This window comes from Calliphora vicina, chromosome 1 (assembly GCF_958450345.1).
Source record: "Calliphora vicina chromosome 1, idCalVici1.1, whole genome shotgun sequence".
Lineage (NCBI taxonomy): Eukaryota > Metazoa > Arthropoda > Insecta > Diptera > Calliphoridae > Calliphora > Calliphora vicina.
In genome coordinates this window covers 52340919-52362564 of record NC_088780.1, presented here as the reverse complement: position 1 = coordinate 52362564, position 21646 = coordinate 52340919, and the positions used below count along the sequence as shown (strand labels likewise).

The 21646-nt window shown below is 31.5% G+C and overlaps 1 protein-coding gene across 1 annotated transcript; it reads right to left on the bottom strand.

The window, feature by feature from the left end:
- Positions 1–2413: 2413 nt before the first annotated feature.
- LOC135961693 (modular serine protease-like) lies at positions 2414–16218 on the bottom strand. Its single transcript, XM_065513239.1, has 5 exons — positions 16062–16218; positions 6945–7230; positions 6112–6857; positions 5902–6046; positions 2414–3059 (listed from the first exon to the last, which is right to left on the bottom strand). Exons 1-5 carry the CDS (start codon positions 16129–16131, stop codon positions 2756–2758), a joined length of 1551 nt encoding a protein of 516 aa, XP_065369311.1. The 5' UTR covers positions 16132–16218; the 3' UTR covers positions 2414–2755.
- Positions 16219–21646: the final 5428 nt, after the last annotated feature.

Sequence of the window (21646 nt, the reverse complement as noted above, 5' to 3'; positions counted from 1 at the left end):
CGATTCTAGGAGACTGTCCCGATAATTAACATGCGAAATTTTTTTCAGTTCTATGCGAATTGAACTGAATGCAATTTTTAAAACTTTCAACCATCCACCCCTATCGCGAATCAATACTTCACATGAAATATGCTCCCTTTTCCTACTTTTCGTTCATCAACTTTGTTCAAGTTCCCATGTTTTGAATTTTGTAAACAATAAACAGCTGTTACGAAAAAAAACAATTATTGTGAATGAATAGTAGTTCATGGAAATATCACGATAACAATTTTCCGTTCGAGGGAAATGGATATTTCATGGCAACATAAATTTCACATGTTAATGCCTATAGGGTGATTGATTGAATCAGATGACAACAAGTAAGAGAGCTATATTCGGCTATGCAGAATCTTATATACCCTTCATGAATTATACTTCAAAATACAAATTTTTAATATTTTTAGGTAAACATAATTTATTTTTTTTTCAAAGTTGTTTTTTTCATTTTTTGGAAAAAAAGAATTTTTCGAATTGTTATTTTATATTTTTTTTAAAAAAAGTTTTTAAATTTTAAAATTTTTTTTTTAAATTTTAAAAAAAAATATTTTCGTTTTTTAATTTTTTAATTTTTTGGTGAAAAAAAATTCGGATTAAAAAATATTTTTCTGATTTTGACCCATTGTAGGTCCAACTTACTTACGTCGTTGTAAAGGTCTTTGAAATATCTATCATTAGGTATCCATATTGACTATATTAATGACTTAGTAATCCAGATAGGTAAAAAATCGAGGTTGTCCTGGTTTTTTCCTCATATCTCAGCCATTTGTGGACCGATTTTGCATTTTTGATTTTAACTGACAGACAATCGGACATGGCTTAATCGACTCCGCTATCTATAAGGATCCAGAATATATATACTTTATAGGGTCGGAAAATTATATTTTAGAAATTACAAACGGAATGACAAACGGGCTTCGCCCGGTAACATTTACTAATGTTAGTTCGACAAGTTTCTCAACCCTCCCTGTTCTTATTTATCAGAAAATAAAATATCTAAATTTGTACTGCATAATTAAGGGAGCTTTTTTATTACAGTTGACTGGACTCAATAAAAAAAAATTCCGAGTTTTACCCAGAATTTTTTTTCTTTACAAACCATCTCCTGAAAATTTCGAATCGAATAAAAAAAAATCAGTCAAATCGCTCCAGCCGTTCTCACGTGATGCCATTACATACTGGACCATTTTATTTTTATATACATATATAGATGATTTGTTATGTTTGATTTCCTTTTAAAGCTTTTGTTTCAAGCGAAGTATATAGTGCTACGATTTTACCTTTTAAAAACGCTGGTTTATCTCCTTTAAATTAACCGCATTCTTTTAATTGCAAATAAAAGCAATTTAGTTGTTTAAAATTGTACAAATGCGCCTCCGCATTTGTAGGGTCCATTTGAATAACTTAACCCCTTGATGGCCAAGGCTTTAAATCGTTGAAAAAGTTTTATTTTTTTATGAAATATTGAAAATAAGGACTTTACAAAATTTTAACTTTGTGGAGGAACTACTAGGAACCGAAAGGGACCTGACTACAACTCTCTGTTACTATTTATATACATCTTCTAGCAGTTTCATGAAATATCCATACAACGGACAAAACTGGAATGTTCCATTTCTAGAGCTTTTAGCAGCCTTAATAGTTAAATCAACTTCGTAACAATAGTCTAACATATAGAAATCATAATTTGTGGTATTAAATAGCTTTAATAAATGATTAATTAGGCTTTACTACGATTTTATGATATTTTAACTATAAAATACCCAAATAATTTTTGAATAAATTCTTCTGAAAAGTGTTAATATGCTCCAAAAACGCAATAACTAAAATCACAAAACAGACAAAATAATCATCCAAAAGAAGTAAGAACTCAATGTGTCCTAAATATGCAAACTATTTAAATTTTAAATTAATAAAATAATACAAAATTAAATGTAATGATATGAAAAAAGCCATTTTACATACATGCATACATATTTTCAATTATACAATACAAATTAAATCAAAAATACATTTATAATTAAACAAATGAAATACTTAGAGAAAGAAAAGGAAAGAAAGAAATAAACAACACAAAACCTTATTGTTGTATTTAACAATAATTTTACCGAATGAAAATAAACTAAACTAAAAAAAAACAAACAAAAAATTAAATTATTAAATTAAATGTAGTTTTCTTAGAAAATTAAAAATTTTAAGTATTTGTATTACATAGAAAACAACAACAACTACAACAAAAACAAAGAAGAAAATCTTCAACAAAAAAAAAAAAACAAAAATAATAAAACAATTATAAATTTAATTAAATTAAAACTATAAATAATAAAAAAAAAACGAATAAGCACTTGTATATTAAAACAAAAAAAAACAAAAACAATTTTTAATGTAAATTTTTTTTATTAAAACTTCAATTGAATTGATTAAATAAATGATTAATTGTGTAATTTTTATGTAAAATTTCATTTGATCATGAGAACACACACACAAAAATCACACTTTATTTCACAATAAATACAAATACAATACATATACTATAAATATATTTTTTATGTAAGTTATAAATTAATAGTATTAAATTTAAACTTATTATATAAAGAAAAACTAAAAAAAAATGAAATAAAAAAAAATAAGAACAAAAAAAGTTACTTAAATAAATGTCTTAAATATTAAAAATTGAAATCTTAACAGAGAGCATGCTCTGTCTCTCTGGGCCTTTCACTTAAAGTAAATAATCGTATTTCTTAATTTCCCGATTTATGAATGGTATATAGTGATAAATGTTGACATAATTCACGTTCTTGCGACCATTACTCTTATGTTCCAAACTGGCAATTAAATACTCCAAATAGGCTCTGGAAGTTTCACGCGTAACAGGACGGCCAATATTCAATTTATCGTCACTATAGAAGGGAAATATATTACTTTGAGCCGTAGGCAAGCAAATGGGCTTTAAGTTGGGCGAAAATTGAAAATAATTGACCACCACCAGAACGGCCAAGTCTTGAGTTCTGTGCATGTTTTTGCTGCAATTAAAGGAAATACATATGTTAATGACTCCATACTTAAGAGGTAAGTTTGTGTTTAAATAAAAACAAATAAGAGCGATATAATCGCTGAAAATCGCTATAACCAAAATTTTCGCAAAATACCACGAGGTGGGCAATGTTGTTTTAATAACGAAAAACATTACCTTGGGTTATTTTATAAAAAATATCACGCACCAAATTAATTTTCTTAATTTTATTAATTAATACAAAATTTGGAATTTTTACAAGACATATTGAAACTCACTATAATATTTAAAATTTGTATTTTAAAGTATAATTTGGTGAAGGGTATATAAGATTCGGCACAGCCGAATATAGGTCTCTAACTTGTTTTTAAATAATTCGGTATCTTGTTAACTATTGGATATATTGTATGTCTACACATTTTGCATGCTGAAACGTTCACATTTTTCGAAGTGACAAGGTTTGTGGAGCTTCTGAATAGTAATTATAGGCTCTTTATACAAGTATTTGATATTGGTGAAAATCATAGGGCTTGAGGATTGATATTTTAGTAAAATTAAATAATTTTATGAATTTTTTTAAAAACTAATAAAATTATAATATGATGATTTTCCATGAAGAAAAATATAAAATTTGAATTATTGTAAAATTTTAACGGTTAAAGATATTACAACAAAATTTGGAAGTAATGTAGATCCAAATGTTCTTAAATGAATGGCATTATAATTTTTGACATTTTTTATTTGCAAATATGGAAATTCATAAAAAGGGGAAAATGTGTTCCAAAAACTGAGTTTTTTTTAGAAAAGTGCAAACTTCATACGTCTTTAAACAACATATAGGGTTATATAAGTATGAGCCTTCTTGAAGATCTGCGCTTTGCGTTTTTAGAATTTTTTATTCAAATTTTTTTTTAAAAAGCGGCCAAGTTTAGAAATGTCTGCGGGGTACCATTGTTCGCTTAAGTGAGACAAATTTTACACGCTTTTGCATTAAGTCCTCTTTCCTATCCAAATCGTTCCAAATTTGGATGCGTGTAAGTTTTTATAGGGGCGAGATAACTGTTAGCAAGGTTTTTTATTTTATTTAGAATTTTATCGTTAATATAAGTGATTTTTAATAAAACATTTCGCCATATCTAAAAAACAAAAAAAATCGAACAAAATTAAAAAAAAAAAAAATAATCATAAATATCTCTAAAATAGATAATCTACACATATCTTCTCAAGAACAATTTATATTTTAAAATTCAGCTCACTCGGATAAAAAATGTATTTTTGGCGATTTAAAAAAAAAAAAATTGAGACCTTGGTGACCAACTTTGAGGGGCCACGTACTGGCCTGAATAACTGTTAATCAACTCGACCATACCTCAGCTCTAACCATGAAATTTCGTATCAATATCTCCAATAGTTACAGAGATACCGAATTATTTTCCAAAAAAAAGCACTTTTTTGACGCCAGCGAAACGTATTTCTTCATAATTTTTAATGGCCTATTCGATAATAATATGCCAATTTTGATATTTGCAAACATTTTTAAAAAGTTATAGCCCTAATGCACATATTAGGGTTGCCAAACGTGACTGTATTTTACAAATCCCATGATTCGGAATTTTTCGGGATTTTTGTTTAACATCAAAAAACATCAAATTCAATAATTGAAACTATTTATTTCATAAATATATTAAAGTAAAACAAGAAAGAAAGTATGGTCGGTCAAGTTCGACCATATAATAACCTACACTAAGTAAATGAGCAAAAACATTTTTTTTTATATATCAATAATTTATATTCGCGAGTGATTTTCGAAAGTGGGCCTTATATGGACCGATCACCATGAAATTAAATCGTGAGATTTATGTCTATATGAAAGTTATTTATGGTGAATTTTGTGTTTATACCAACATTTTTAAGAGACTTATGCACGTTAAAGTGATTTTCGGAAGCGGGTGTATATGGGAACTATGACTAATTATGGACCGATTGTAAAAAAATTTGGTAACATGAATTTCGTATATATAAAACTTATTTGAAGCAAAATTTGTGGAGATACATATAAAAATTAAACATTTATGACGACAAAGTCCAATTTCGGGAGGACATTTGTATGGGGGCTAGGTGAAATAATGAACCGATTTCAGCTAGGTCTTTGGGCCGAAAAAATTATATGTACCGAAATTCGAAATATCTGCAAAATTTCGACCTGCACTTTGCGCACAAGGTTTACATGGTCAGCCAGCTAGACGGACGGACGGACCTCGTTGTGTCCATCGACTTATAATCACTCAGAAAGTGATTATAAGTCGATCAGTATACTTTAAGGTGGGTGTTAGACTAATATTTTTAGGCGTTACAATCATCTGCACAAACACATTATACCCTCCCCACTATGGTGGTGTAGGGTATAACAAGAAGAGTGCTACATTCGGCAGTGCCGAATAATATATACCATTCACCAAAGTATCCTTTCGTTAAAAAAAAATTTTTTTCAGTGAAAAAAAAATCGTTGACAATCTTTTAATTAGTAATCTAGATAGTACATCAAAAATTGTTTTTGTTAATATTTCAGCCATTTGTGGGCTGACTGTACCAAATTTAAATAGCAACCGAACGAGGATAGCGGATATATTGATGTATCATTCACGTATGTAAGTTATGTGGGAGCTTCGGAAAGTTGATATCAACATACGGACTCACATGGATATATCGACCCCGTTATACACAACGATCAAGAATATATATACTTGATGTGGTCGCAAAGGGAATGACAAACTTATGCACAATATGACAAATAATTTCATTTTACTGCAATTAAGACGAGATGTTCGAAAAAAAATATATTATTTACTTACATACTAATACTGGAAATGTTGTGAGCTTCGGCGTTTGAACTAAAATATCCTTCAGCATAAGACTGATTATAGTAACCTTGAATCAAATTATAATAAATATGATCCGTGTTGTAAGCACTATTGTGATTGCGAAAGCAATTGGCAGCTAGATATACAAATAAAAATATAATTAATGCAAGAGTTTTTTAAAGCCAGCACTCTAAAACTTACCCGACAATACGATTTTGGGTGAAACAATAACGCCACTACAAATGGGATTATAGATGGGTACATAGTCTCGCTTTAATATTGTCACATCCCAGGGTTTTGTATCTTTTTCTTGCTGTTCCTCTGTTAATGTGCCACATTCGGGCATACACTTCCTTTTAGAACGAGTCCATTCACCATCCGTATCACATTTTATGGTAGAGAAACTTCTCTTCATTTGTTTCTCAACATAACCGGGAACACAGGTAACATTGGCTATAGTACCGGCTTTTACCTCCTGACTACAACTTACTGACCGATCGTGGTAATAGCAAGAAGCAAATGATGAAATACCACGCATGATAACGGATGATGAACAATAAGTGGTGGAAATAGAAGGTTTCAAGGTCGTTTGCGGATGCGAGGCAGTTGATGTTATTATAGTAGTAGTGGTAGAAGTACTTGGCCTGACAGTTGTAGTTGTTGGTACTTGTGGTGCTGGTTTAACGGTTGTGGTCGTTGCAATGGTAATATTTGAGCAAATGCTGGCAATTTCATCGGAACCATCCCTGCAATCTTTAAAACCATCGCAAGCTGACAAACCCGTAACGCAGGCTCCATAACCACAGCGAAATGAATACTCTGGACACTTAAGGAAGCTGCACACTTGAACAGTCTCATCGCTGCCATCTATGCAATCCTCTCGGCCATCGCATACTCTCTCGTTACTAATGCATTCACCCGATTTACATTCCATGCTTAAAGGGAATCTATTCATAGAAAAATTGCTAAATTATTGAAAGCTCTCATTTATAAAGCAATAAGGGATTCAGTTGTTTATTATACCGCTAACTTACCCACATCTACCTTGCAGTTGCTTTTCATAGTTCACATTGTTATTACACAAAAATTCGGTCTCATCCGAACCATCGACACAATTGATAACGCCATCACACTTATAGTTTCCCGTTATACAGGCACCATAGGCACATTGAAAGGCATAACTTGGACATGGTCTAAGTAAACACTCATCAACGGTCTCATCCGATTTGTCATCACAATCGTAGTTGCCGTCACAAAGTTCATCGGATTTAATACACTGGCCATTGTTACATTGCCATGTATATAAAGGGCATCTGGAAGCTGCAAAAGAGAGGCAGAGAGCAATAAAAACATCTATTATACATATAAAATATGTAAGAAAAACGGTGCTTAGATAAGTAAGTAATATATTGAATCAAACTCTGGAGAACATATCGACATCCCGAACTTATCTTCACGTATATCACAAAATCAAAACAATGAATTAAGACCGTTTTCTGGGGGTAAAAACGGGTAAATTCGGTATCCTTGTATCTTAAAATCTAATAAAGATAAAAAAAAATTAAAATTGCATGTTAATCCATTTAAACAAGTTAGAAAGTATGGTCGGAAAGACATTTGTATGGGGGCTAGGTGAAATAATAGGCTTGGTCCTTGGGCCGAAAAAATAATATGTACCAAATTTGATCGAATTATCTTCAAAATTGCAACCTCTGCGCACAAGGTTTACATGGACTGCCAGCCAGTCAGCCAACCAGACGGACGGACGTAGTTTAATCGGCTCAGAAAGTGATTCTAAGTCGATCGGTATACTTTAAGGTGGGTGTTAGATTAATATTTTTGCCGTTACAAACATCTGCACAAACGCATAATACCCTCCCCACTATGGTGGTGTAGGGTATAAAAATAAGCTGACACTAAGCTGTTACTTTTTTGAAATTCTAACCATTTAGAGGAGAAAACTGTGGGTAAAACTGTGTTTTGGTACTTTTTGGCACCCCATGTATCTTTTAAACCAATAAACATAGAAACAAATTTTTAATCGTATTTTTTACTTAACAAAAAAATAACAGATATAAATTTGGTAATTTTTGGAAATTCGAAACCTTAAGGGGTAACAATTGTGTTTATATTTGGTACTTTTTTCATAAAATATTTTTTTCCATAATTTGACATAGACATACGAAATTCGTATTACGAATATTATATTTTAAGATCCCACTACGATACAGAAATTTATTTGAATAAAATTTTGTCACCGCAATGGGTATAAAAAAAGTACCAAAAAGAGGGTAAAAACTGGAAAATACATTTTATTTCAAATTATTAAGCCAATTTTGATACAATTTTTAACATCGGTTCCTGGATTCAGCCAAAATTACCTAACACAGGTTGATTTAGAACTCGTGTGCCAAATCGTGTTAAACAGTTTAGTACTTTTTTAAAATATCTTTTTTCTTGAGCTCATTAACACAGATTTTGTTTGAGGCATGTCTGTAGCACAAACAATTTTAGCAAATTGGAGAATTTTTTAAATTTCAAACTGGTGGTGTGTTCAAGAGGGAAAAGGGTAAATTGCTACATTTCTCCTAATGTTATTTTTTTAATATTTTAAATTATTAAAGTCAGCTGATATGTATCTGAGTGAAATTAGAGAGAGGAATAGGGGATAATATGTATGTACCAAAATGTGAGAAATGAACTATAGGTACTTTTTTCGTTCATCTAATGGTACTTTTTGATTTTTTTTATAACAACGGACCTAAAAACATGAAATCATATATGGTCCTAAGTGAGTGAGAATTCTAGGGGGAGACTTTTTGGTACTTTTTCTTAATTGTAATGGTAATTTTTAAATTATTTATAACAATGGACCTAGAAACATGAAATCACGCATATATGGTCCTAAGTGAGTGAAAATTCTAGGGGTAGACTTTATGGTACTTTTTCTTTATTCGAATGGTACGGTCAAGCCCGACCTTATAATACCCTACACTAAGTAAATGTGATAAAACATTTTTCTTTTAAAATATCAATAATTTATATTCGTGACTGATTTTCGGAAGTGGGCCTTATATGGGAGCTAAGACCAATTATGGACCGATCACCATGAAATTAGGTGTAATTTATGTCTATATGGACGTTATTTATGTTGAATTTTGTGTGTATACCAACATTTATAAGAGATTTATGCACGTTAAAGTGATTTTCGGAAGCGAGTCTATATGGGAGCTATGAATAATTATGGACCGATCGTAACAAAATTTGGTGACATGAATTTCGTTTATATAAAACTTATAAATTAAAAATAAATTAAACATTTATGACCTATAAAGTCCAATTCCGGGAGGACATTTGCATGGGGGCTAGGTGAAATAATGGTCCGATTTCAGCCAGTTTCAATAGACTTTTTTCATTGAGTCAAAAAAATTATATGTACCAAATTTTATCCAAACATCTTCAAAATTGCGCACAAGGTTTACATGGACAGACAACCAGCCAGCCAGACGGATGGACGGACATCGTTTAATCGACTCAGAAAGGAATTACAAGTTGATCGGTATACTTTAAGGTGGTTGTTAGATTAATATTTTCGGGTATTACAAACATCTGCACAAACGCATTATACCCTCCCCACTATGGTGGTGTAGGGTATAATTAAAAACAATTCATTTATTAAAAATATTTAACATAAAAACTAAATTTCAAGAAAAATAACCTCATAGCTTATTTCGTGCACATATTAAATTACTAAATTAATTTATTACAAACCATAAATTAAAACAATTTTATTCATATTTTATAGAAAACTAATTTTTTTTTTTGGGATATCCCTTTTGTTTTAAAACTAATTTAAGTCTATATTGCAAAGAGTTAACCAGTTTTTGTGTATATTCCGTCGTTATCTTCTGCCATTCATGTTGGAGTGAATTTTTTAAGTCGTGCTTATTATTTATCTAATGTTTTCTAATATTTCTCTTAAGAAAACTCCACATATTCTCAATAACATGGATATTTGGTGTTTAAGTTGGAGATGTGGCGATAGTTACAAATAAGTCATGTTTAATCTTGCTTTCAATTTACTTACATATATTTTTTTAGATCTTTTCATAGACTATATTTATTTATTTTTTTTTAAATGTGAGACCCGATGAAACTGATCAACTGTGTTTGAACTCAAAAATGCCTCAGCTCTATCCATGTAAAATTTCGTAATAATGTATCCAATAGTTCCCGAGATGTTTCTAAACCACTGTGGGGTCTTTTGTGGGAATGGTGGTTTACAAATATATAGTCTTCAAAGTTATTTAAACTTTCTTTATACGTAAGTAGATTATAAAAATTTGTATGTATAACAAAAACATTTGTATACATAATCCTTAACCTCATCACCAACAGTATCAGTTGGGAATTTCCTAATTCAAGTTTATCAAGAAGAAAAGTAAACAAAAAATAAATATATTGCTGTTTTGAAAAAACTTACTTTTAAAAAATACTGAACTGATAGTGCGAAATTACTTGCTGCATAAAAACAAGTTGTTAGTACTAGGAGAAATTTCTCTTACTTAAGTAAGAATTATTATTTTTAGTATGTATCTAAAATCTTTAAGAAACCGGTTGAACAATATTCTTGTATTTTAAACACATAAAAAAACTAAGAAGATCCTTCTTACAGACAAAATTAGAAAAAGGTCAGCACAAGATCATTTTTCAATGTAAATATGTGTGTAAATGAAACTTAACCAGTCGTCAAAAGAATAGAGAATTAAGCCACATACATTTTTTCCATATAATCAACTGGTTTAACCCATAAGTAAGTTTGTTTATATTTATTAGCCTCTTTTATAAACAGCTTTAAAGAAAGTATTTAAAAAAATTATTCGCTTTGTTTACAAACAATTAAACAAAAACAAAACTTGCTTTTATATCAATATAAAGTTTAAAAACATTGTTATCATATTGATCTCTCACAAATGCTCTCTTTTACTCTTAAATAAATAACAAAAAATACGACAACAAATGCGAATTTGCTGAGATGTGTATTACTAATTGTTAATAATAATTTTAGCTGAACTGCCAATTGTTAAATTGCTGAAGGGGTTTTAATTAAAGTTGGGCATAATCGTTATTTTTACTGATTGTTCATGTTTGTTCAGAACAAATAAATGAGAAAACAGTTGTTCATTTTTATTCTGCGGCGCACAGTGGCTCAGAATCGTTTTTCATCGGCCAAAACTCTATAACTTTTGAACCGATAGAGCTATTGTAGAATTTATGGACAGTTAACTTCTTAAATTTTTCTTCAGTTTAATGTCATAAAAAATGTTTTTGCAGTTGTTGAGAAATTTAAAGCTAAAGTTGAACTTTTAAGTTTTTATAGCATTTTGTATGAAAATGCTAATTTTTTTGTTTTTTTTTTAATCAGCTTTACTTATAAAAAAGTTATAAGCAGATAAAAACTATTAAGAAAGAATGGTCGGTCAAGCCCGACACTATATCGGTATGATCCGGGCGCATCACTTTATCCAATCTTGATCACGCAAGATATGAAAAAACATCAACATTTTTGAAAGTGGGCAAGGTTTGTGGAGCTTCTGAAGAGTAAATATAAGCTTTTTATATAAGTTTTTGATATCGGTGGAAACCTTATGCCATTTTAGTGAAATGAATAAATTTTGTGTTTTTTCGGACGTATTTTACCTTAAAAACTAACTATATTATAAAATGTTGATTTTCCATCAAGAAAAATAAAAACTTTGAATTAATGTAAAATTTGAACAGTTACAGACATCACAATAAAATTTGGAAGTAATATAGATCTAAATATTCTTAAGTCAATGGCTTCACTAATATTGCCATTATTTGTTTTCAAACATCGAAATTCCTAAAACGGGGAAAATGTGTTCCAAAAACTGAGTTTTTTTTAAGAAAATAGCCCACTTTGACGTTATTTACAGTATGATAGTAAAAACGTTTTGTATATATATAAACAATATATAGGGCTATACAAATATGACGAGCTTTTCAGGATCGGTGCTTTGCGTTTTTAGAATTTTTTACTCAAACCTAAAATTTTTTTTCAAAATTTTCCAAGTTTGGATAGGGCTGGGGGGTACAATGTCCGCTTAAGTTAGTCAAATTTTACTTTATACGTTGTTGCATTAAGTTCTCTTTCCAGATCATAAAAAATGTATATAGCCACGAAGAAAATTAGTTTTTTATAAAAGAAAAAATATGGGGACTTTTTTGGGAAAAAACTTAAAAAACACACGCATACAAAGTTGAAATGAAATGACCTTTCGTAGGCCCATCATATATAAAATACAAAAGAAAGATCGAGCAAAATTTAAAAAAAAAATTAAACTTAAATATCTCTTGAACTAAAAGAGATACCTACAGATAAAAGCATATTTTTGTAGACCTTCTCAAGGACTATCTACATTTTAAATTTCAGCTCATTCGGATCATAAATGGTAAAAACGAAAATTGTTAAGGTACAAAGTGATCTTTATGTGCTATTTAGAGTGACTAGACACGTTCAGAATGCATTGATTTGTTCTCAAGAGTTGTTCAACTTTACCGTAGCTACAACTTTGCTAAATATTGTTAGTGAAAAATTAGGAGACCCTGGAAGTTATTCTAAAAAAAGTAAAAAAAAAATTGTCTTCCTATATTTTTTAAACAAAAATTCACGAAAAAGCTATTTTTGAAAAAAAAAAATTGTAACAAAATTTATTTGGCGGACTCTTAGCTATATTATTGCCATATAAAGTTAAGCCGTATCACAAAGTCTGAATTAGCTGTTAACCAAAAACTGATGACACCTTTTTTAGAGGCCCAACTGATTTTCAGAAACTTTGGGGGCCCATAAAAAAAATCGGTCACCAAAATGGACAAACTGAGTATAGGGTTTTACTACCCTTTGGTAGTAGAGTCGAACCTATACTGTCATGATCTTGTGTTTTTCCAAAAGTCTTCATTTGTTTCATAGTGTTATGAACCGATCACCATAAAAATATATCGCGTGATTTATGTCTATATGAAATTTGTGTTGAATTTATGTTCGTTAATGTGATGGTGGCTTTATATGGGAGCTATGAGTAATTATGGACCGATCGTCATAAAATTAGGTGACATGAGTTCCATATATATAACACCGTACTACATAAAACCGAACTACATGAAACTATATATTAAATGGAGAAAAACTGCGTTTTCAGTTTTGCATTTCGTGATCCTCAGTCCTTTCTAAAGGACTTCAAAATTTCAAAGAAGTACATTTTTGAAAAACTATTTAAAAATACTCCTGCTGATCCAACAATGACAAATTTTATGTCAAAAGAACAAGAGAATTAGTCATAGCTCCCATATAAGGCCCACTACCGATTGACTATTTGCTTAAGTGCTGGGAAATGACAGTTGTCAAAACAGTAATATCGAACCGTATGGTTACTTAGATGTTCTAAAAACCAGTTTTTAATTGTTGTAGTTTGCATAGCGCGACTGTCTCCAATTTATATCATTTCACGTATGTACTCTTTGTAGTGCAGAGAGAAGACAACTGGTTACTTTATACATCCCAGGTAATCTTGCGTGAAGACAATTGCCACTTAAGTGTCTCTAACTAATCTAGAGTGTAGTCACTTTAAACTTTTTGTGAGTATTTCGTACAATCTAGTTTTATGCAAATTGTGTTGATATAATTCTCATACAGTTTATTTTTTTTTGCTTAAGTATACTGATATCCAATGTAAAATAGCGTGATATCAATAGTCACTTTAGTGTCTCTTAGTAATCTATAGTAAATTCACTTTAAACGTTTACTTTGTACTGCACTTTAGAAAGTAGCTACATATTTTACCCACCAGGAGCAATCTTTTGGAGTGTTGTCGAAGGAAGGTTTGGTTACAAGCAATCGTTTATTGGACTGTCTATGATGTCTTTTTATCTGACTATTTGAGGTCAATTAGCACCCGAACATGTTAAAATAACTAGTTATGTAGCTGATCAAATTACCAATTAGGTATGTGAATCCAACGCGTTGACTATTTCGGACCAGCAATTAGACAGGACATGCACGTGTTAAAATAACTAGTCAAGTAGCTATTGAAGTAACTAGTTCCCACCCCAAATGATGGGAAAAATCACTAGTTCGGAACTGTCTCCTAGAACTGATGGGTTGTTGCTAGGGTTTTTAATTTCCCGACCTTTTTTGATTTGCGGGAATCGGGAAATTTTTTTCTACCTTCCCGGGTACCCGGCTATTCCCGAAATATATAATGATACTGTAAATTAGGAATATTATAGCCAAATTTCATATAAAAACTTAGTGTTATAATTATTAAATATCAGAGCTTCGTATTAATTAATAAAATTTAAGCTTAATTCACTAAAATCTTAATCCGTAATTAAAGAACGCCAGCCTTTCATTCCATAAATCCATTCTTAATATTTAATATTTTAGATTCATTCCAAAGCCTTTGTTTAAACTGAATTAATTTTAAAGTTAATTAATAACAGAATTTATTCAAACTTTGAATGATTAAATTTTTATACCCTACACCACCATAGTGGGGAGGGTATTATGCGTTTGTGCAGATGTTTGTAATGCCCAAAAATATTAGTCTAACACCCACCTTAAAGTATACCGATCGACTTAGAATCACTTTCTGAGTCGATTAAACGATGTCCGTCCGTCCGTCTGGTCGGCTGGCTGGCTGTCCATGTAAACCTTGTGCGCAGAGTACAGGTCGCAATTTTGAAGATATTTCGATAAAATTTGGTACATGTTATTTTTTCGGCCCAAGGACCAAGCCTATTGAAACTGGCTGAAATCGGTCCATTATTTCACCTAGCCCCCATACAAATGTCCTCTCGAAATTGGACTTTATCGGTCATAAATGTTTAATTTATAAATGTATCTCTACAAATTTCGCTTCAAATAAGTTTTATATATACAAAATTCATGTCACCAAATTTTGTTACGATCGGTTCATAATTAGTCATAGCTCCCATATAGACTCGCCTCCGAAAATCACTTTAACGAGCATAAATTGCTTAAAAATGTTGGTATACTCACAAAATTCAACATAGTAAATTTTCATATAGACACAAATCTAAATTCATGCTGATCGGTTCATAATTGGTCATAGCACCCATATAAGGCCCACTTCCAAAAATCACTCAAAAATATAAATTATTGAAATTTTAACAGAAAAATGTTTTTGCTCTTTTACTTAGTGTAGGGTATTATATGGTCGGGCTTGACCGACCTTACTTTCTTACTTGTTTTTAAATCAAATCATTTACAAAATTAATTGAAAAAATTGTCTTTAAGCCTAGATTTGAATTGAAAAAAAATTTGATCAATTAATACATTTGAAGCTATTTTTCACGGATTTGAAGAAGAAATTTAAAGAAATTAGAATGATTCAATAAGAAATAAATTCTTTAAATAATGAATTCACTTTTCAAATTTTCATACGAAAATAATAAGCGATCTATTATTGCAGAGATATAAGCAAAAAATGTAAAAAACTTTTCACCGTTTTTTGTTAAAAAAAATACAGTTCTAACTTGTTTTCTATGTATTTTCGTCAGTTTTTAATTCCCGGGATTCCCGACTTTTTAGTCGGGAATTCCGGGAATCGGGTAGTAGAAATTGGAAAAATTCCAGGGAAATTTATACCCGGAATTCCTTTGATAAAAACCCTAGTTGCTGCACATCAGCAAAAAACTATCACTTGATTAATATCACAGACCTCATTATTATTATTGGATTTTACTAAATACCAATCATACTTCAGTTATATACTTATAAATAAATATGTATAGTACACTAGGGGTTTTTACATAGATAACAATAAGAGATAATAATCTATAATATTTTATTTGCATACCTACAGTGTGTATGCAAATAATCTCTTAATGATTAATACAAATTATTAATAATCAACAAGTTATAAATGATCTAATATTCCAAAATTTAAAAGTAAATTTGTATAAATAAACCATCAGTTATTAATGAAACATACTATGTACAATGTAAAGTAAAGTCAATAATGTATCCCATCTCTGATTGTATATACATACATATGTTTCGTGTCAAATGCACGAATTTTATTTAACTCTAAAACCAAAACCAAACTTACAAGATTCACCACTGAACACCACCTGTACTGAAATTAATAAAACCGCAAATTTGCCGAAAACACGTTGCATTTCAAATTTTTATTCACAATTTCTTAAAATCAAATTATAATAGAAGCTTCTGCAATTAAGTACTTTTGCGAAACGAAATTAAATGCCGTCTGACCACTAGGAGGCGACGGTATAGACTAAAATTATGTTTACTTTAGCATTGAGTTCCAAACTTATTGTACAAATTATAATTTGTACTCTTACTTAATGCTCTTTGTTAATTAAAATACTTGTCTACTCTTAACTGATAATATGTAAGAATCGTACTCTTTAAAATACATTAATTGAGCCACTAAAATTTTTTTTAATGCGAGATACTTTAGCAGAGCAATGATGCCACTTTTTTTTCACAAATAGAAGAAGATACTTTGATTCATATTGTATGCATGGAAGTATCTTACAGTTTATTTAAATTTATAAAATTAAGGGGAATTTATTAAATAAGATGTCAGCGGTTTTTTTTCAATTATATAGCCATCGATCTATTTCTTATTGGTGAATTTCGCATCATTTCATATTTTTAAACAAAATTTAGACGAATACAATTTTCAAAACTGAGAGCTTGCTTTTCTTATCAGCAATGGGAATTACCATAAATGTCTTGTTTTTTTTTTTAATTAAAAAAAGTACAATAAATAAACAAAGTTTCATTAAGGTAGAATCTGTCACTAATTAATGATTCACTTTGTAAAATTGTCAGTGAAGTCTGAGTTCTTATCAAAAAATGACAGCACGTACAAATAAAAGTTATCTGAAATTATAAAAAAATATTTATTTAATTTGGAATTTAATAGGAATAAATAATGACGCGTTCCAATATTTTATACTCTGCAAATACTCTCATATTCGATTGTAGTGATAATTTTACTTTCCAATATGTGTATAAATTTTATAATTAAACTATACAACAAAATCTAATTTTTTTTTCAAAAGGTCCAACCATTAAATTTTGATAGAGGAGACAAAAGAAGGCACGTGTATCGACGTTCAGCAAATTTATGTAAAATGTTACATCGAACATTTTTGTATAATATGTTAACCCTCTAAATCCTCAAGGCATGGGTCTTTTTTGTCCTTCTTTTAAAAAAGAGCAAAAAACACCATTAAAACAGGGATTTAAGGGGTTAAAATGTTCCGCAAAAATATTATCCGTAAAATTCTACTATAAGTCCCTGAATACACCGAAACGGAAAATTTAACCAGAAAGTCAGAAATAAGACACAACAAAAGAGAGCTCAGGGTTAATTTCGCATTTATTAAGAATTTTATTTGAAAGTACCCAAAAATTATGCATGAAAAAAAATAGTTCAAATTTAACTAAAAATCACAAGTATCTCTATTATTTTATCTTCGATAGCAAATTTGGATAGGAAGTATTCATTAATTACATGTTTTTAGCTCTAGGCAATTGCACTTCATTATCATACAATGTTCAGCATATTTCAGATATAAGCGTCTGATTAAATTGTTCACCATTCTCATCAAATTCTGTAGACAACTGGTTCTCAAAGTAATCCATATGGGAGTTTAAAAAATAAATTTTTGTTGAATTTTGGTCAAAAATTTCATCAGACCCATTGAAGAACGCTATAAATTCAAAAGCATTCATTCGCTTATCGCTGAAATATGCTGGACATTGTATGCAAATGAAGTGGAATTGAATACTTCCTATCCAAATTTGCTATCGAAGGTAAAATAATAGAGATATTAGTGATTGTTAGTTAATTTTCAACTGTTTTTTCCATGCAAAATGTTTGGGGTACTTTCAAATAAAATTCTTAATAAATGCGAAATTAACCCTGAGCTCTCTTTTGTTGTGTCTTATTTCTGACTTTCTGGTTGAATTTTCCGTTTTGGTGTATTCAGGGACTTACTTAAGATCTATGTAAAAAGAGATCACAATACGGAATTTTTATGGATTGTCCCTAGAGTGGTCAAACCGGATTTCGAATTATTCGAAAAACCGTTTATTTTCCAATTTTCCGGTTTTTTTAAACCGGTTTTTTCAAAAGGACGGTTTTCGAGTTATTCGACAAACCGTTTTTTTTTTGTCTCGAATTATTCGACAAAATCGAATATTTTTTTTATTTATTTTAAGATTCTGCGATTACTTTTAATAATTAGCGATTACTTTAAACAACACTTTTCTTCTAAATGTGTGTTATGATTTCATGTTGAATGCCATTAACAAGTTTTACATCAAGGGTCATTGAGCGTCATTGTCATTATTTCTGGCTCATTTTTATACCCTTCAGCTTCGTGAGAAGGGTATATATAAGTTTGTCATTCCGTTTGTAATTTCTACATTTTTCATTTCCGACCCTATAAAGTATATATATTCTGGATCCTTATAGATAGCGGAGTCGATTAAGCCATGTCCGTCCGTCTGTCTGTCTGTCTGTATGTCTGTCTGTCTGTCTGTCTGTCTGTCTGTCTGTCTGTCTGTCTGTCTGTCTGTCTGTCTGTCTGTCTGTCTGTCTGTCTGTCTGTCTGTCTGTCTGTCTGTCTGTCTGTCTGTCTGTCTGTCTGTCTGTCTGTCTGTCTGTCTGTCTGTCTGTCTGTCTGTCTGTCTGTCTGTCTGTCTGTCTGTCTGTCTGTCTGTCTGTCTGTCTGTCTGTCTGTCTGTCTGTCTGTCTGTCTGTCTGTCTGTCTGTCTGTCTGTCTGTCTGTCTGTCTGTCTGTCTGTCTGTCTGTCTGTCTGTCTGTCTGTCTGTCTGTCTGTCTGTCTGTCTGTCTGTCTGTCTGTCTGTCTGTCTGTCTGTCTGTCTGTCTGTCTGTCTGTCTGTCTGTCTGTCTGTCTGTCTGTCTGTCTGTCTGTCTGTCTGTCTGTCTGTCTGTCTGTCTGTCTGTCTGTCTGTCTGTCTGTCTGTCTGTCTGTCTGTCTGTCTGTCTGTCTGTCTGTCTGTCTGTCTGTCTGTCTGTCTGTCTGTCTGTCTGTCTGTCTGTCTGTCTGTCTGTCTGTCTGTCTGTCTGTCTGTCTGTCTGTCTGTCTGTCTGTCTGTCTGTCTGTCTGTCTGTCTGTCTGTCTGTCTGTCTGTCTGTCTGTCTGTCTGTCTGTCTGTCTGTCTGTCTGTCTGTCTGTCTGTCTGTCTGTCTGTCTGTCTGTCTGTCTGTCTGTCTGTCTGTCTGTCTGTCTGTCTGTCTGTCTGTCTGTCTGTCTGTCTGTCTGTCTGTCTGTCTGTCTGTCTGTCTGTCTGTCTGTCTGTCTGTCTGTCTGTCTGTCTGTCTGTCTGTCTGTCTGTCTGTCTGTCTGTCTGTCTGTCTGTCTGTCTGTCTGTCTGTCTGTCTGTCTGTCTGTCTGTCTGTCTGTCTGTCTGTCTGTCTGTCTGTCTGTCTGTCTGTCTGTCTGTCTGTCTGTCTGTCTGTCTGTCTGTCTGTCTGTCTGTCTGTCTGTCTGTCTGTCTGTCTGTCTGTCTGTCTGTCTGTCTGTCTGTCTGTCTGTCTGTCTGTCTGTCTGTCTGTCTGTCTGTCTGTCTGTCTGTCTGTCTGTCTGTCTGTCTGTCTGTCTGTCTGTCTGTCTGTCTGTCTGTCTGTCTGTCTGTCTGTCTGTCTGTCTGTCTGTCTGTCTGTCTGTCTGTCTGTCTGTCTGTCTGTCTGTCTGTCTGTCTGTCTGTCTGTCTGTCTGTCTGTCTGTCTGTCTGTCTGTCTGTATGTATGTCTGTCTGTCTGTCTGTCTGTCTGTCTGTCTGTCTGTCTGTCTGTCTGTCTGTCTGTCTGTCTGTCTGTCTGTCTGTCTGTCTGTCTGTCTGTCTGTCTGTCTGTCTGTCTGTCTGTCTGTCTGTCTGTCTGTCCGTCTGTCTGTCCGTCTGTCTGTCTGTCTGTTGAAATCAATTTTCTGAAGGCCCCAGATATCTCCGGGATCCAAATCTTCAACAATTCTGTCAGACATACTTTCGAGAATTTTGCTATTTAAAATCAGCAAAATCCGTCCATAAATAACGGAGATATGAGCAAAAATCCGAGACAACCTCTGAAAAAAAAACAACAAAACGTATGGTCGGATGTGCAAGCTTTGAGTATTTTGTTTTTTTTTTGTGTTTTGTTTCTTTTGGCGTTGTTGTTGTTTTTTATACAACTAAACGTTTGTTTGGTTGTGTGTTGGTTTTTTTGACAAAAAACAACAAAACGTATGTTTGGATGTGCAAGCTTTGCGTATTTTGTTTTTTTTTGTGTTTTGTTTCTTTTGGCGTTGTTGTTGTTTTTTATACAACTAAACTTTTGTTTGGTTGTGTGTTTTTTTTTTTGACAAAAAATCAACAAATCGTATGTTTGAATATGCATGCTTTGCGTATTTTGTTTCTATTGCATCCACAACAAAGGTGAAGGGTATATAAGATTCGGCATAGCCGAATATAGCACTCTTACTTGTTGTGTTTTACCTTCGTTCTGGCGCGTGTTTGATCTAGCTTCGTATAACGGTTCCTGTTCTACGTAGTTTATACGAACCGCGTGTTTTGTAAATTGGTGGATATCATAAAAAGTCATTGATGCTGTAAAACTACCATTGTCATGCATTAAACACATTGAAGACAGCAGGCTTCACGATTTCACGAACACAAATGCTGCTGGCTGAAGTTGCAGTCGTGCGGCAGCCGCTGAATTCTTTTAAAGACGACAGCTTCATTATAATTCAGTGGTGTTACTTTAATTTTTTACTTTAATAAAAAATAACCGTACAAAATTCCAAAGTAATTAAGATTTAAACAATTATTTTGAGTAAATATATATGTATGTATATCTGGTAATAATTTATGTACCTGTTATTAATTTATTTCATAGGTTATCAGAAACTTCTCTTAATTAAGTAAAAAAAATATATATTTTTTAAGCACTAATTTGATTTACATTTTTTATTATATTATCAACACTATTTCTGTTTTGAAGTTGACAAAAATAGAAATTAGCCTAATTGGGCAGCAGCAGCAAACGAAGTCGTGTCGTCGTGAAGTTGTGCTGTCGTCAAAAGAATCGTCTTCATATAAACATGTGTATTCTATTTTTGACAGATTGAAGTCGGAAGCCTGCTGTCTTCAATGTGTTTAATGCATCACTACTTATTTTAATAACAAGGTTTAATCGTTCCAGCTTCCTATACGTAGATATAGGTTTAAAATACACACAGCCTCAAAAGTGAGTATACACCTGTGAATTTTTCGATTTTTTTAAGATCATGAAAATCATTATAGTCCAAAGTTTGAAACCCAACAAAAATTTGTTTAAACTAAAAAAATATTTTACGACATTATGACAATACGACCTAATAGGAGACCGTTTGAATCCCCCAATTATTTTAAAAAATACAACTATCTATTAGTATGTGTTAACATTATATTAATATATATAATTTCTTTTGATTTAAAATATTAAATAAATTTAAAGTTGTGTTAAATAAATTTAAGTTAAATAAATTTTTAAAAGACTGAATGATTTTCTAATTAGTTTTAGAGTGATCAAATATTCGACATATACAAAAAACCGGTTTTCGAATAATTCGAAAATGCGTAATTTTTAAAAACCGGTTTTCGGTTTTTTCTAT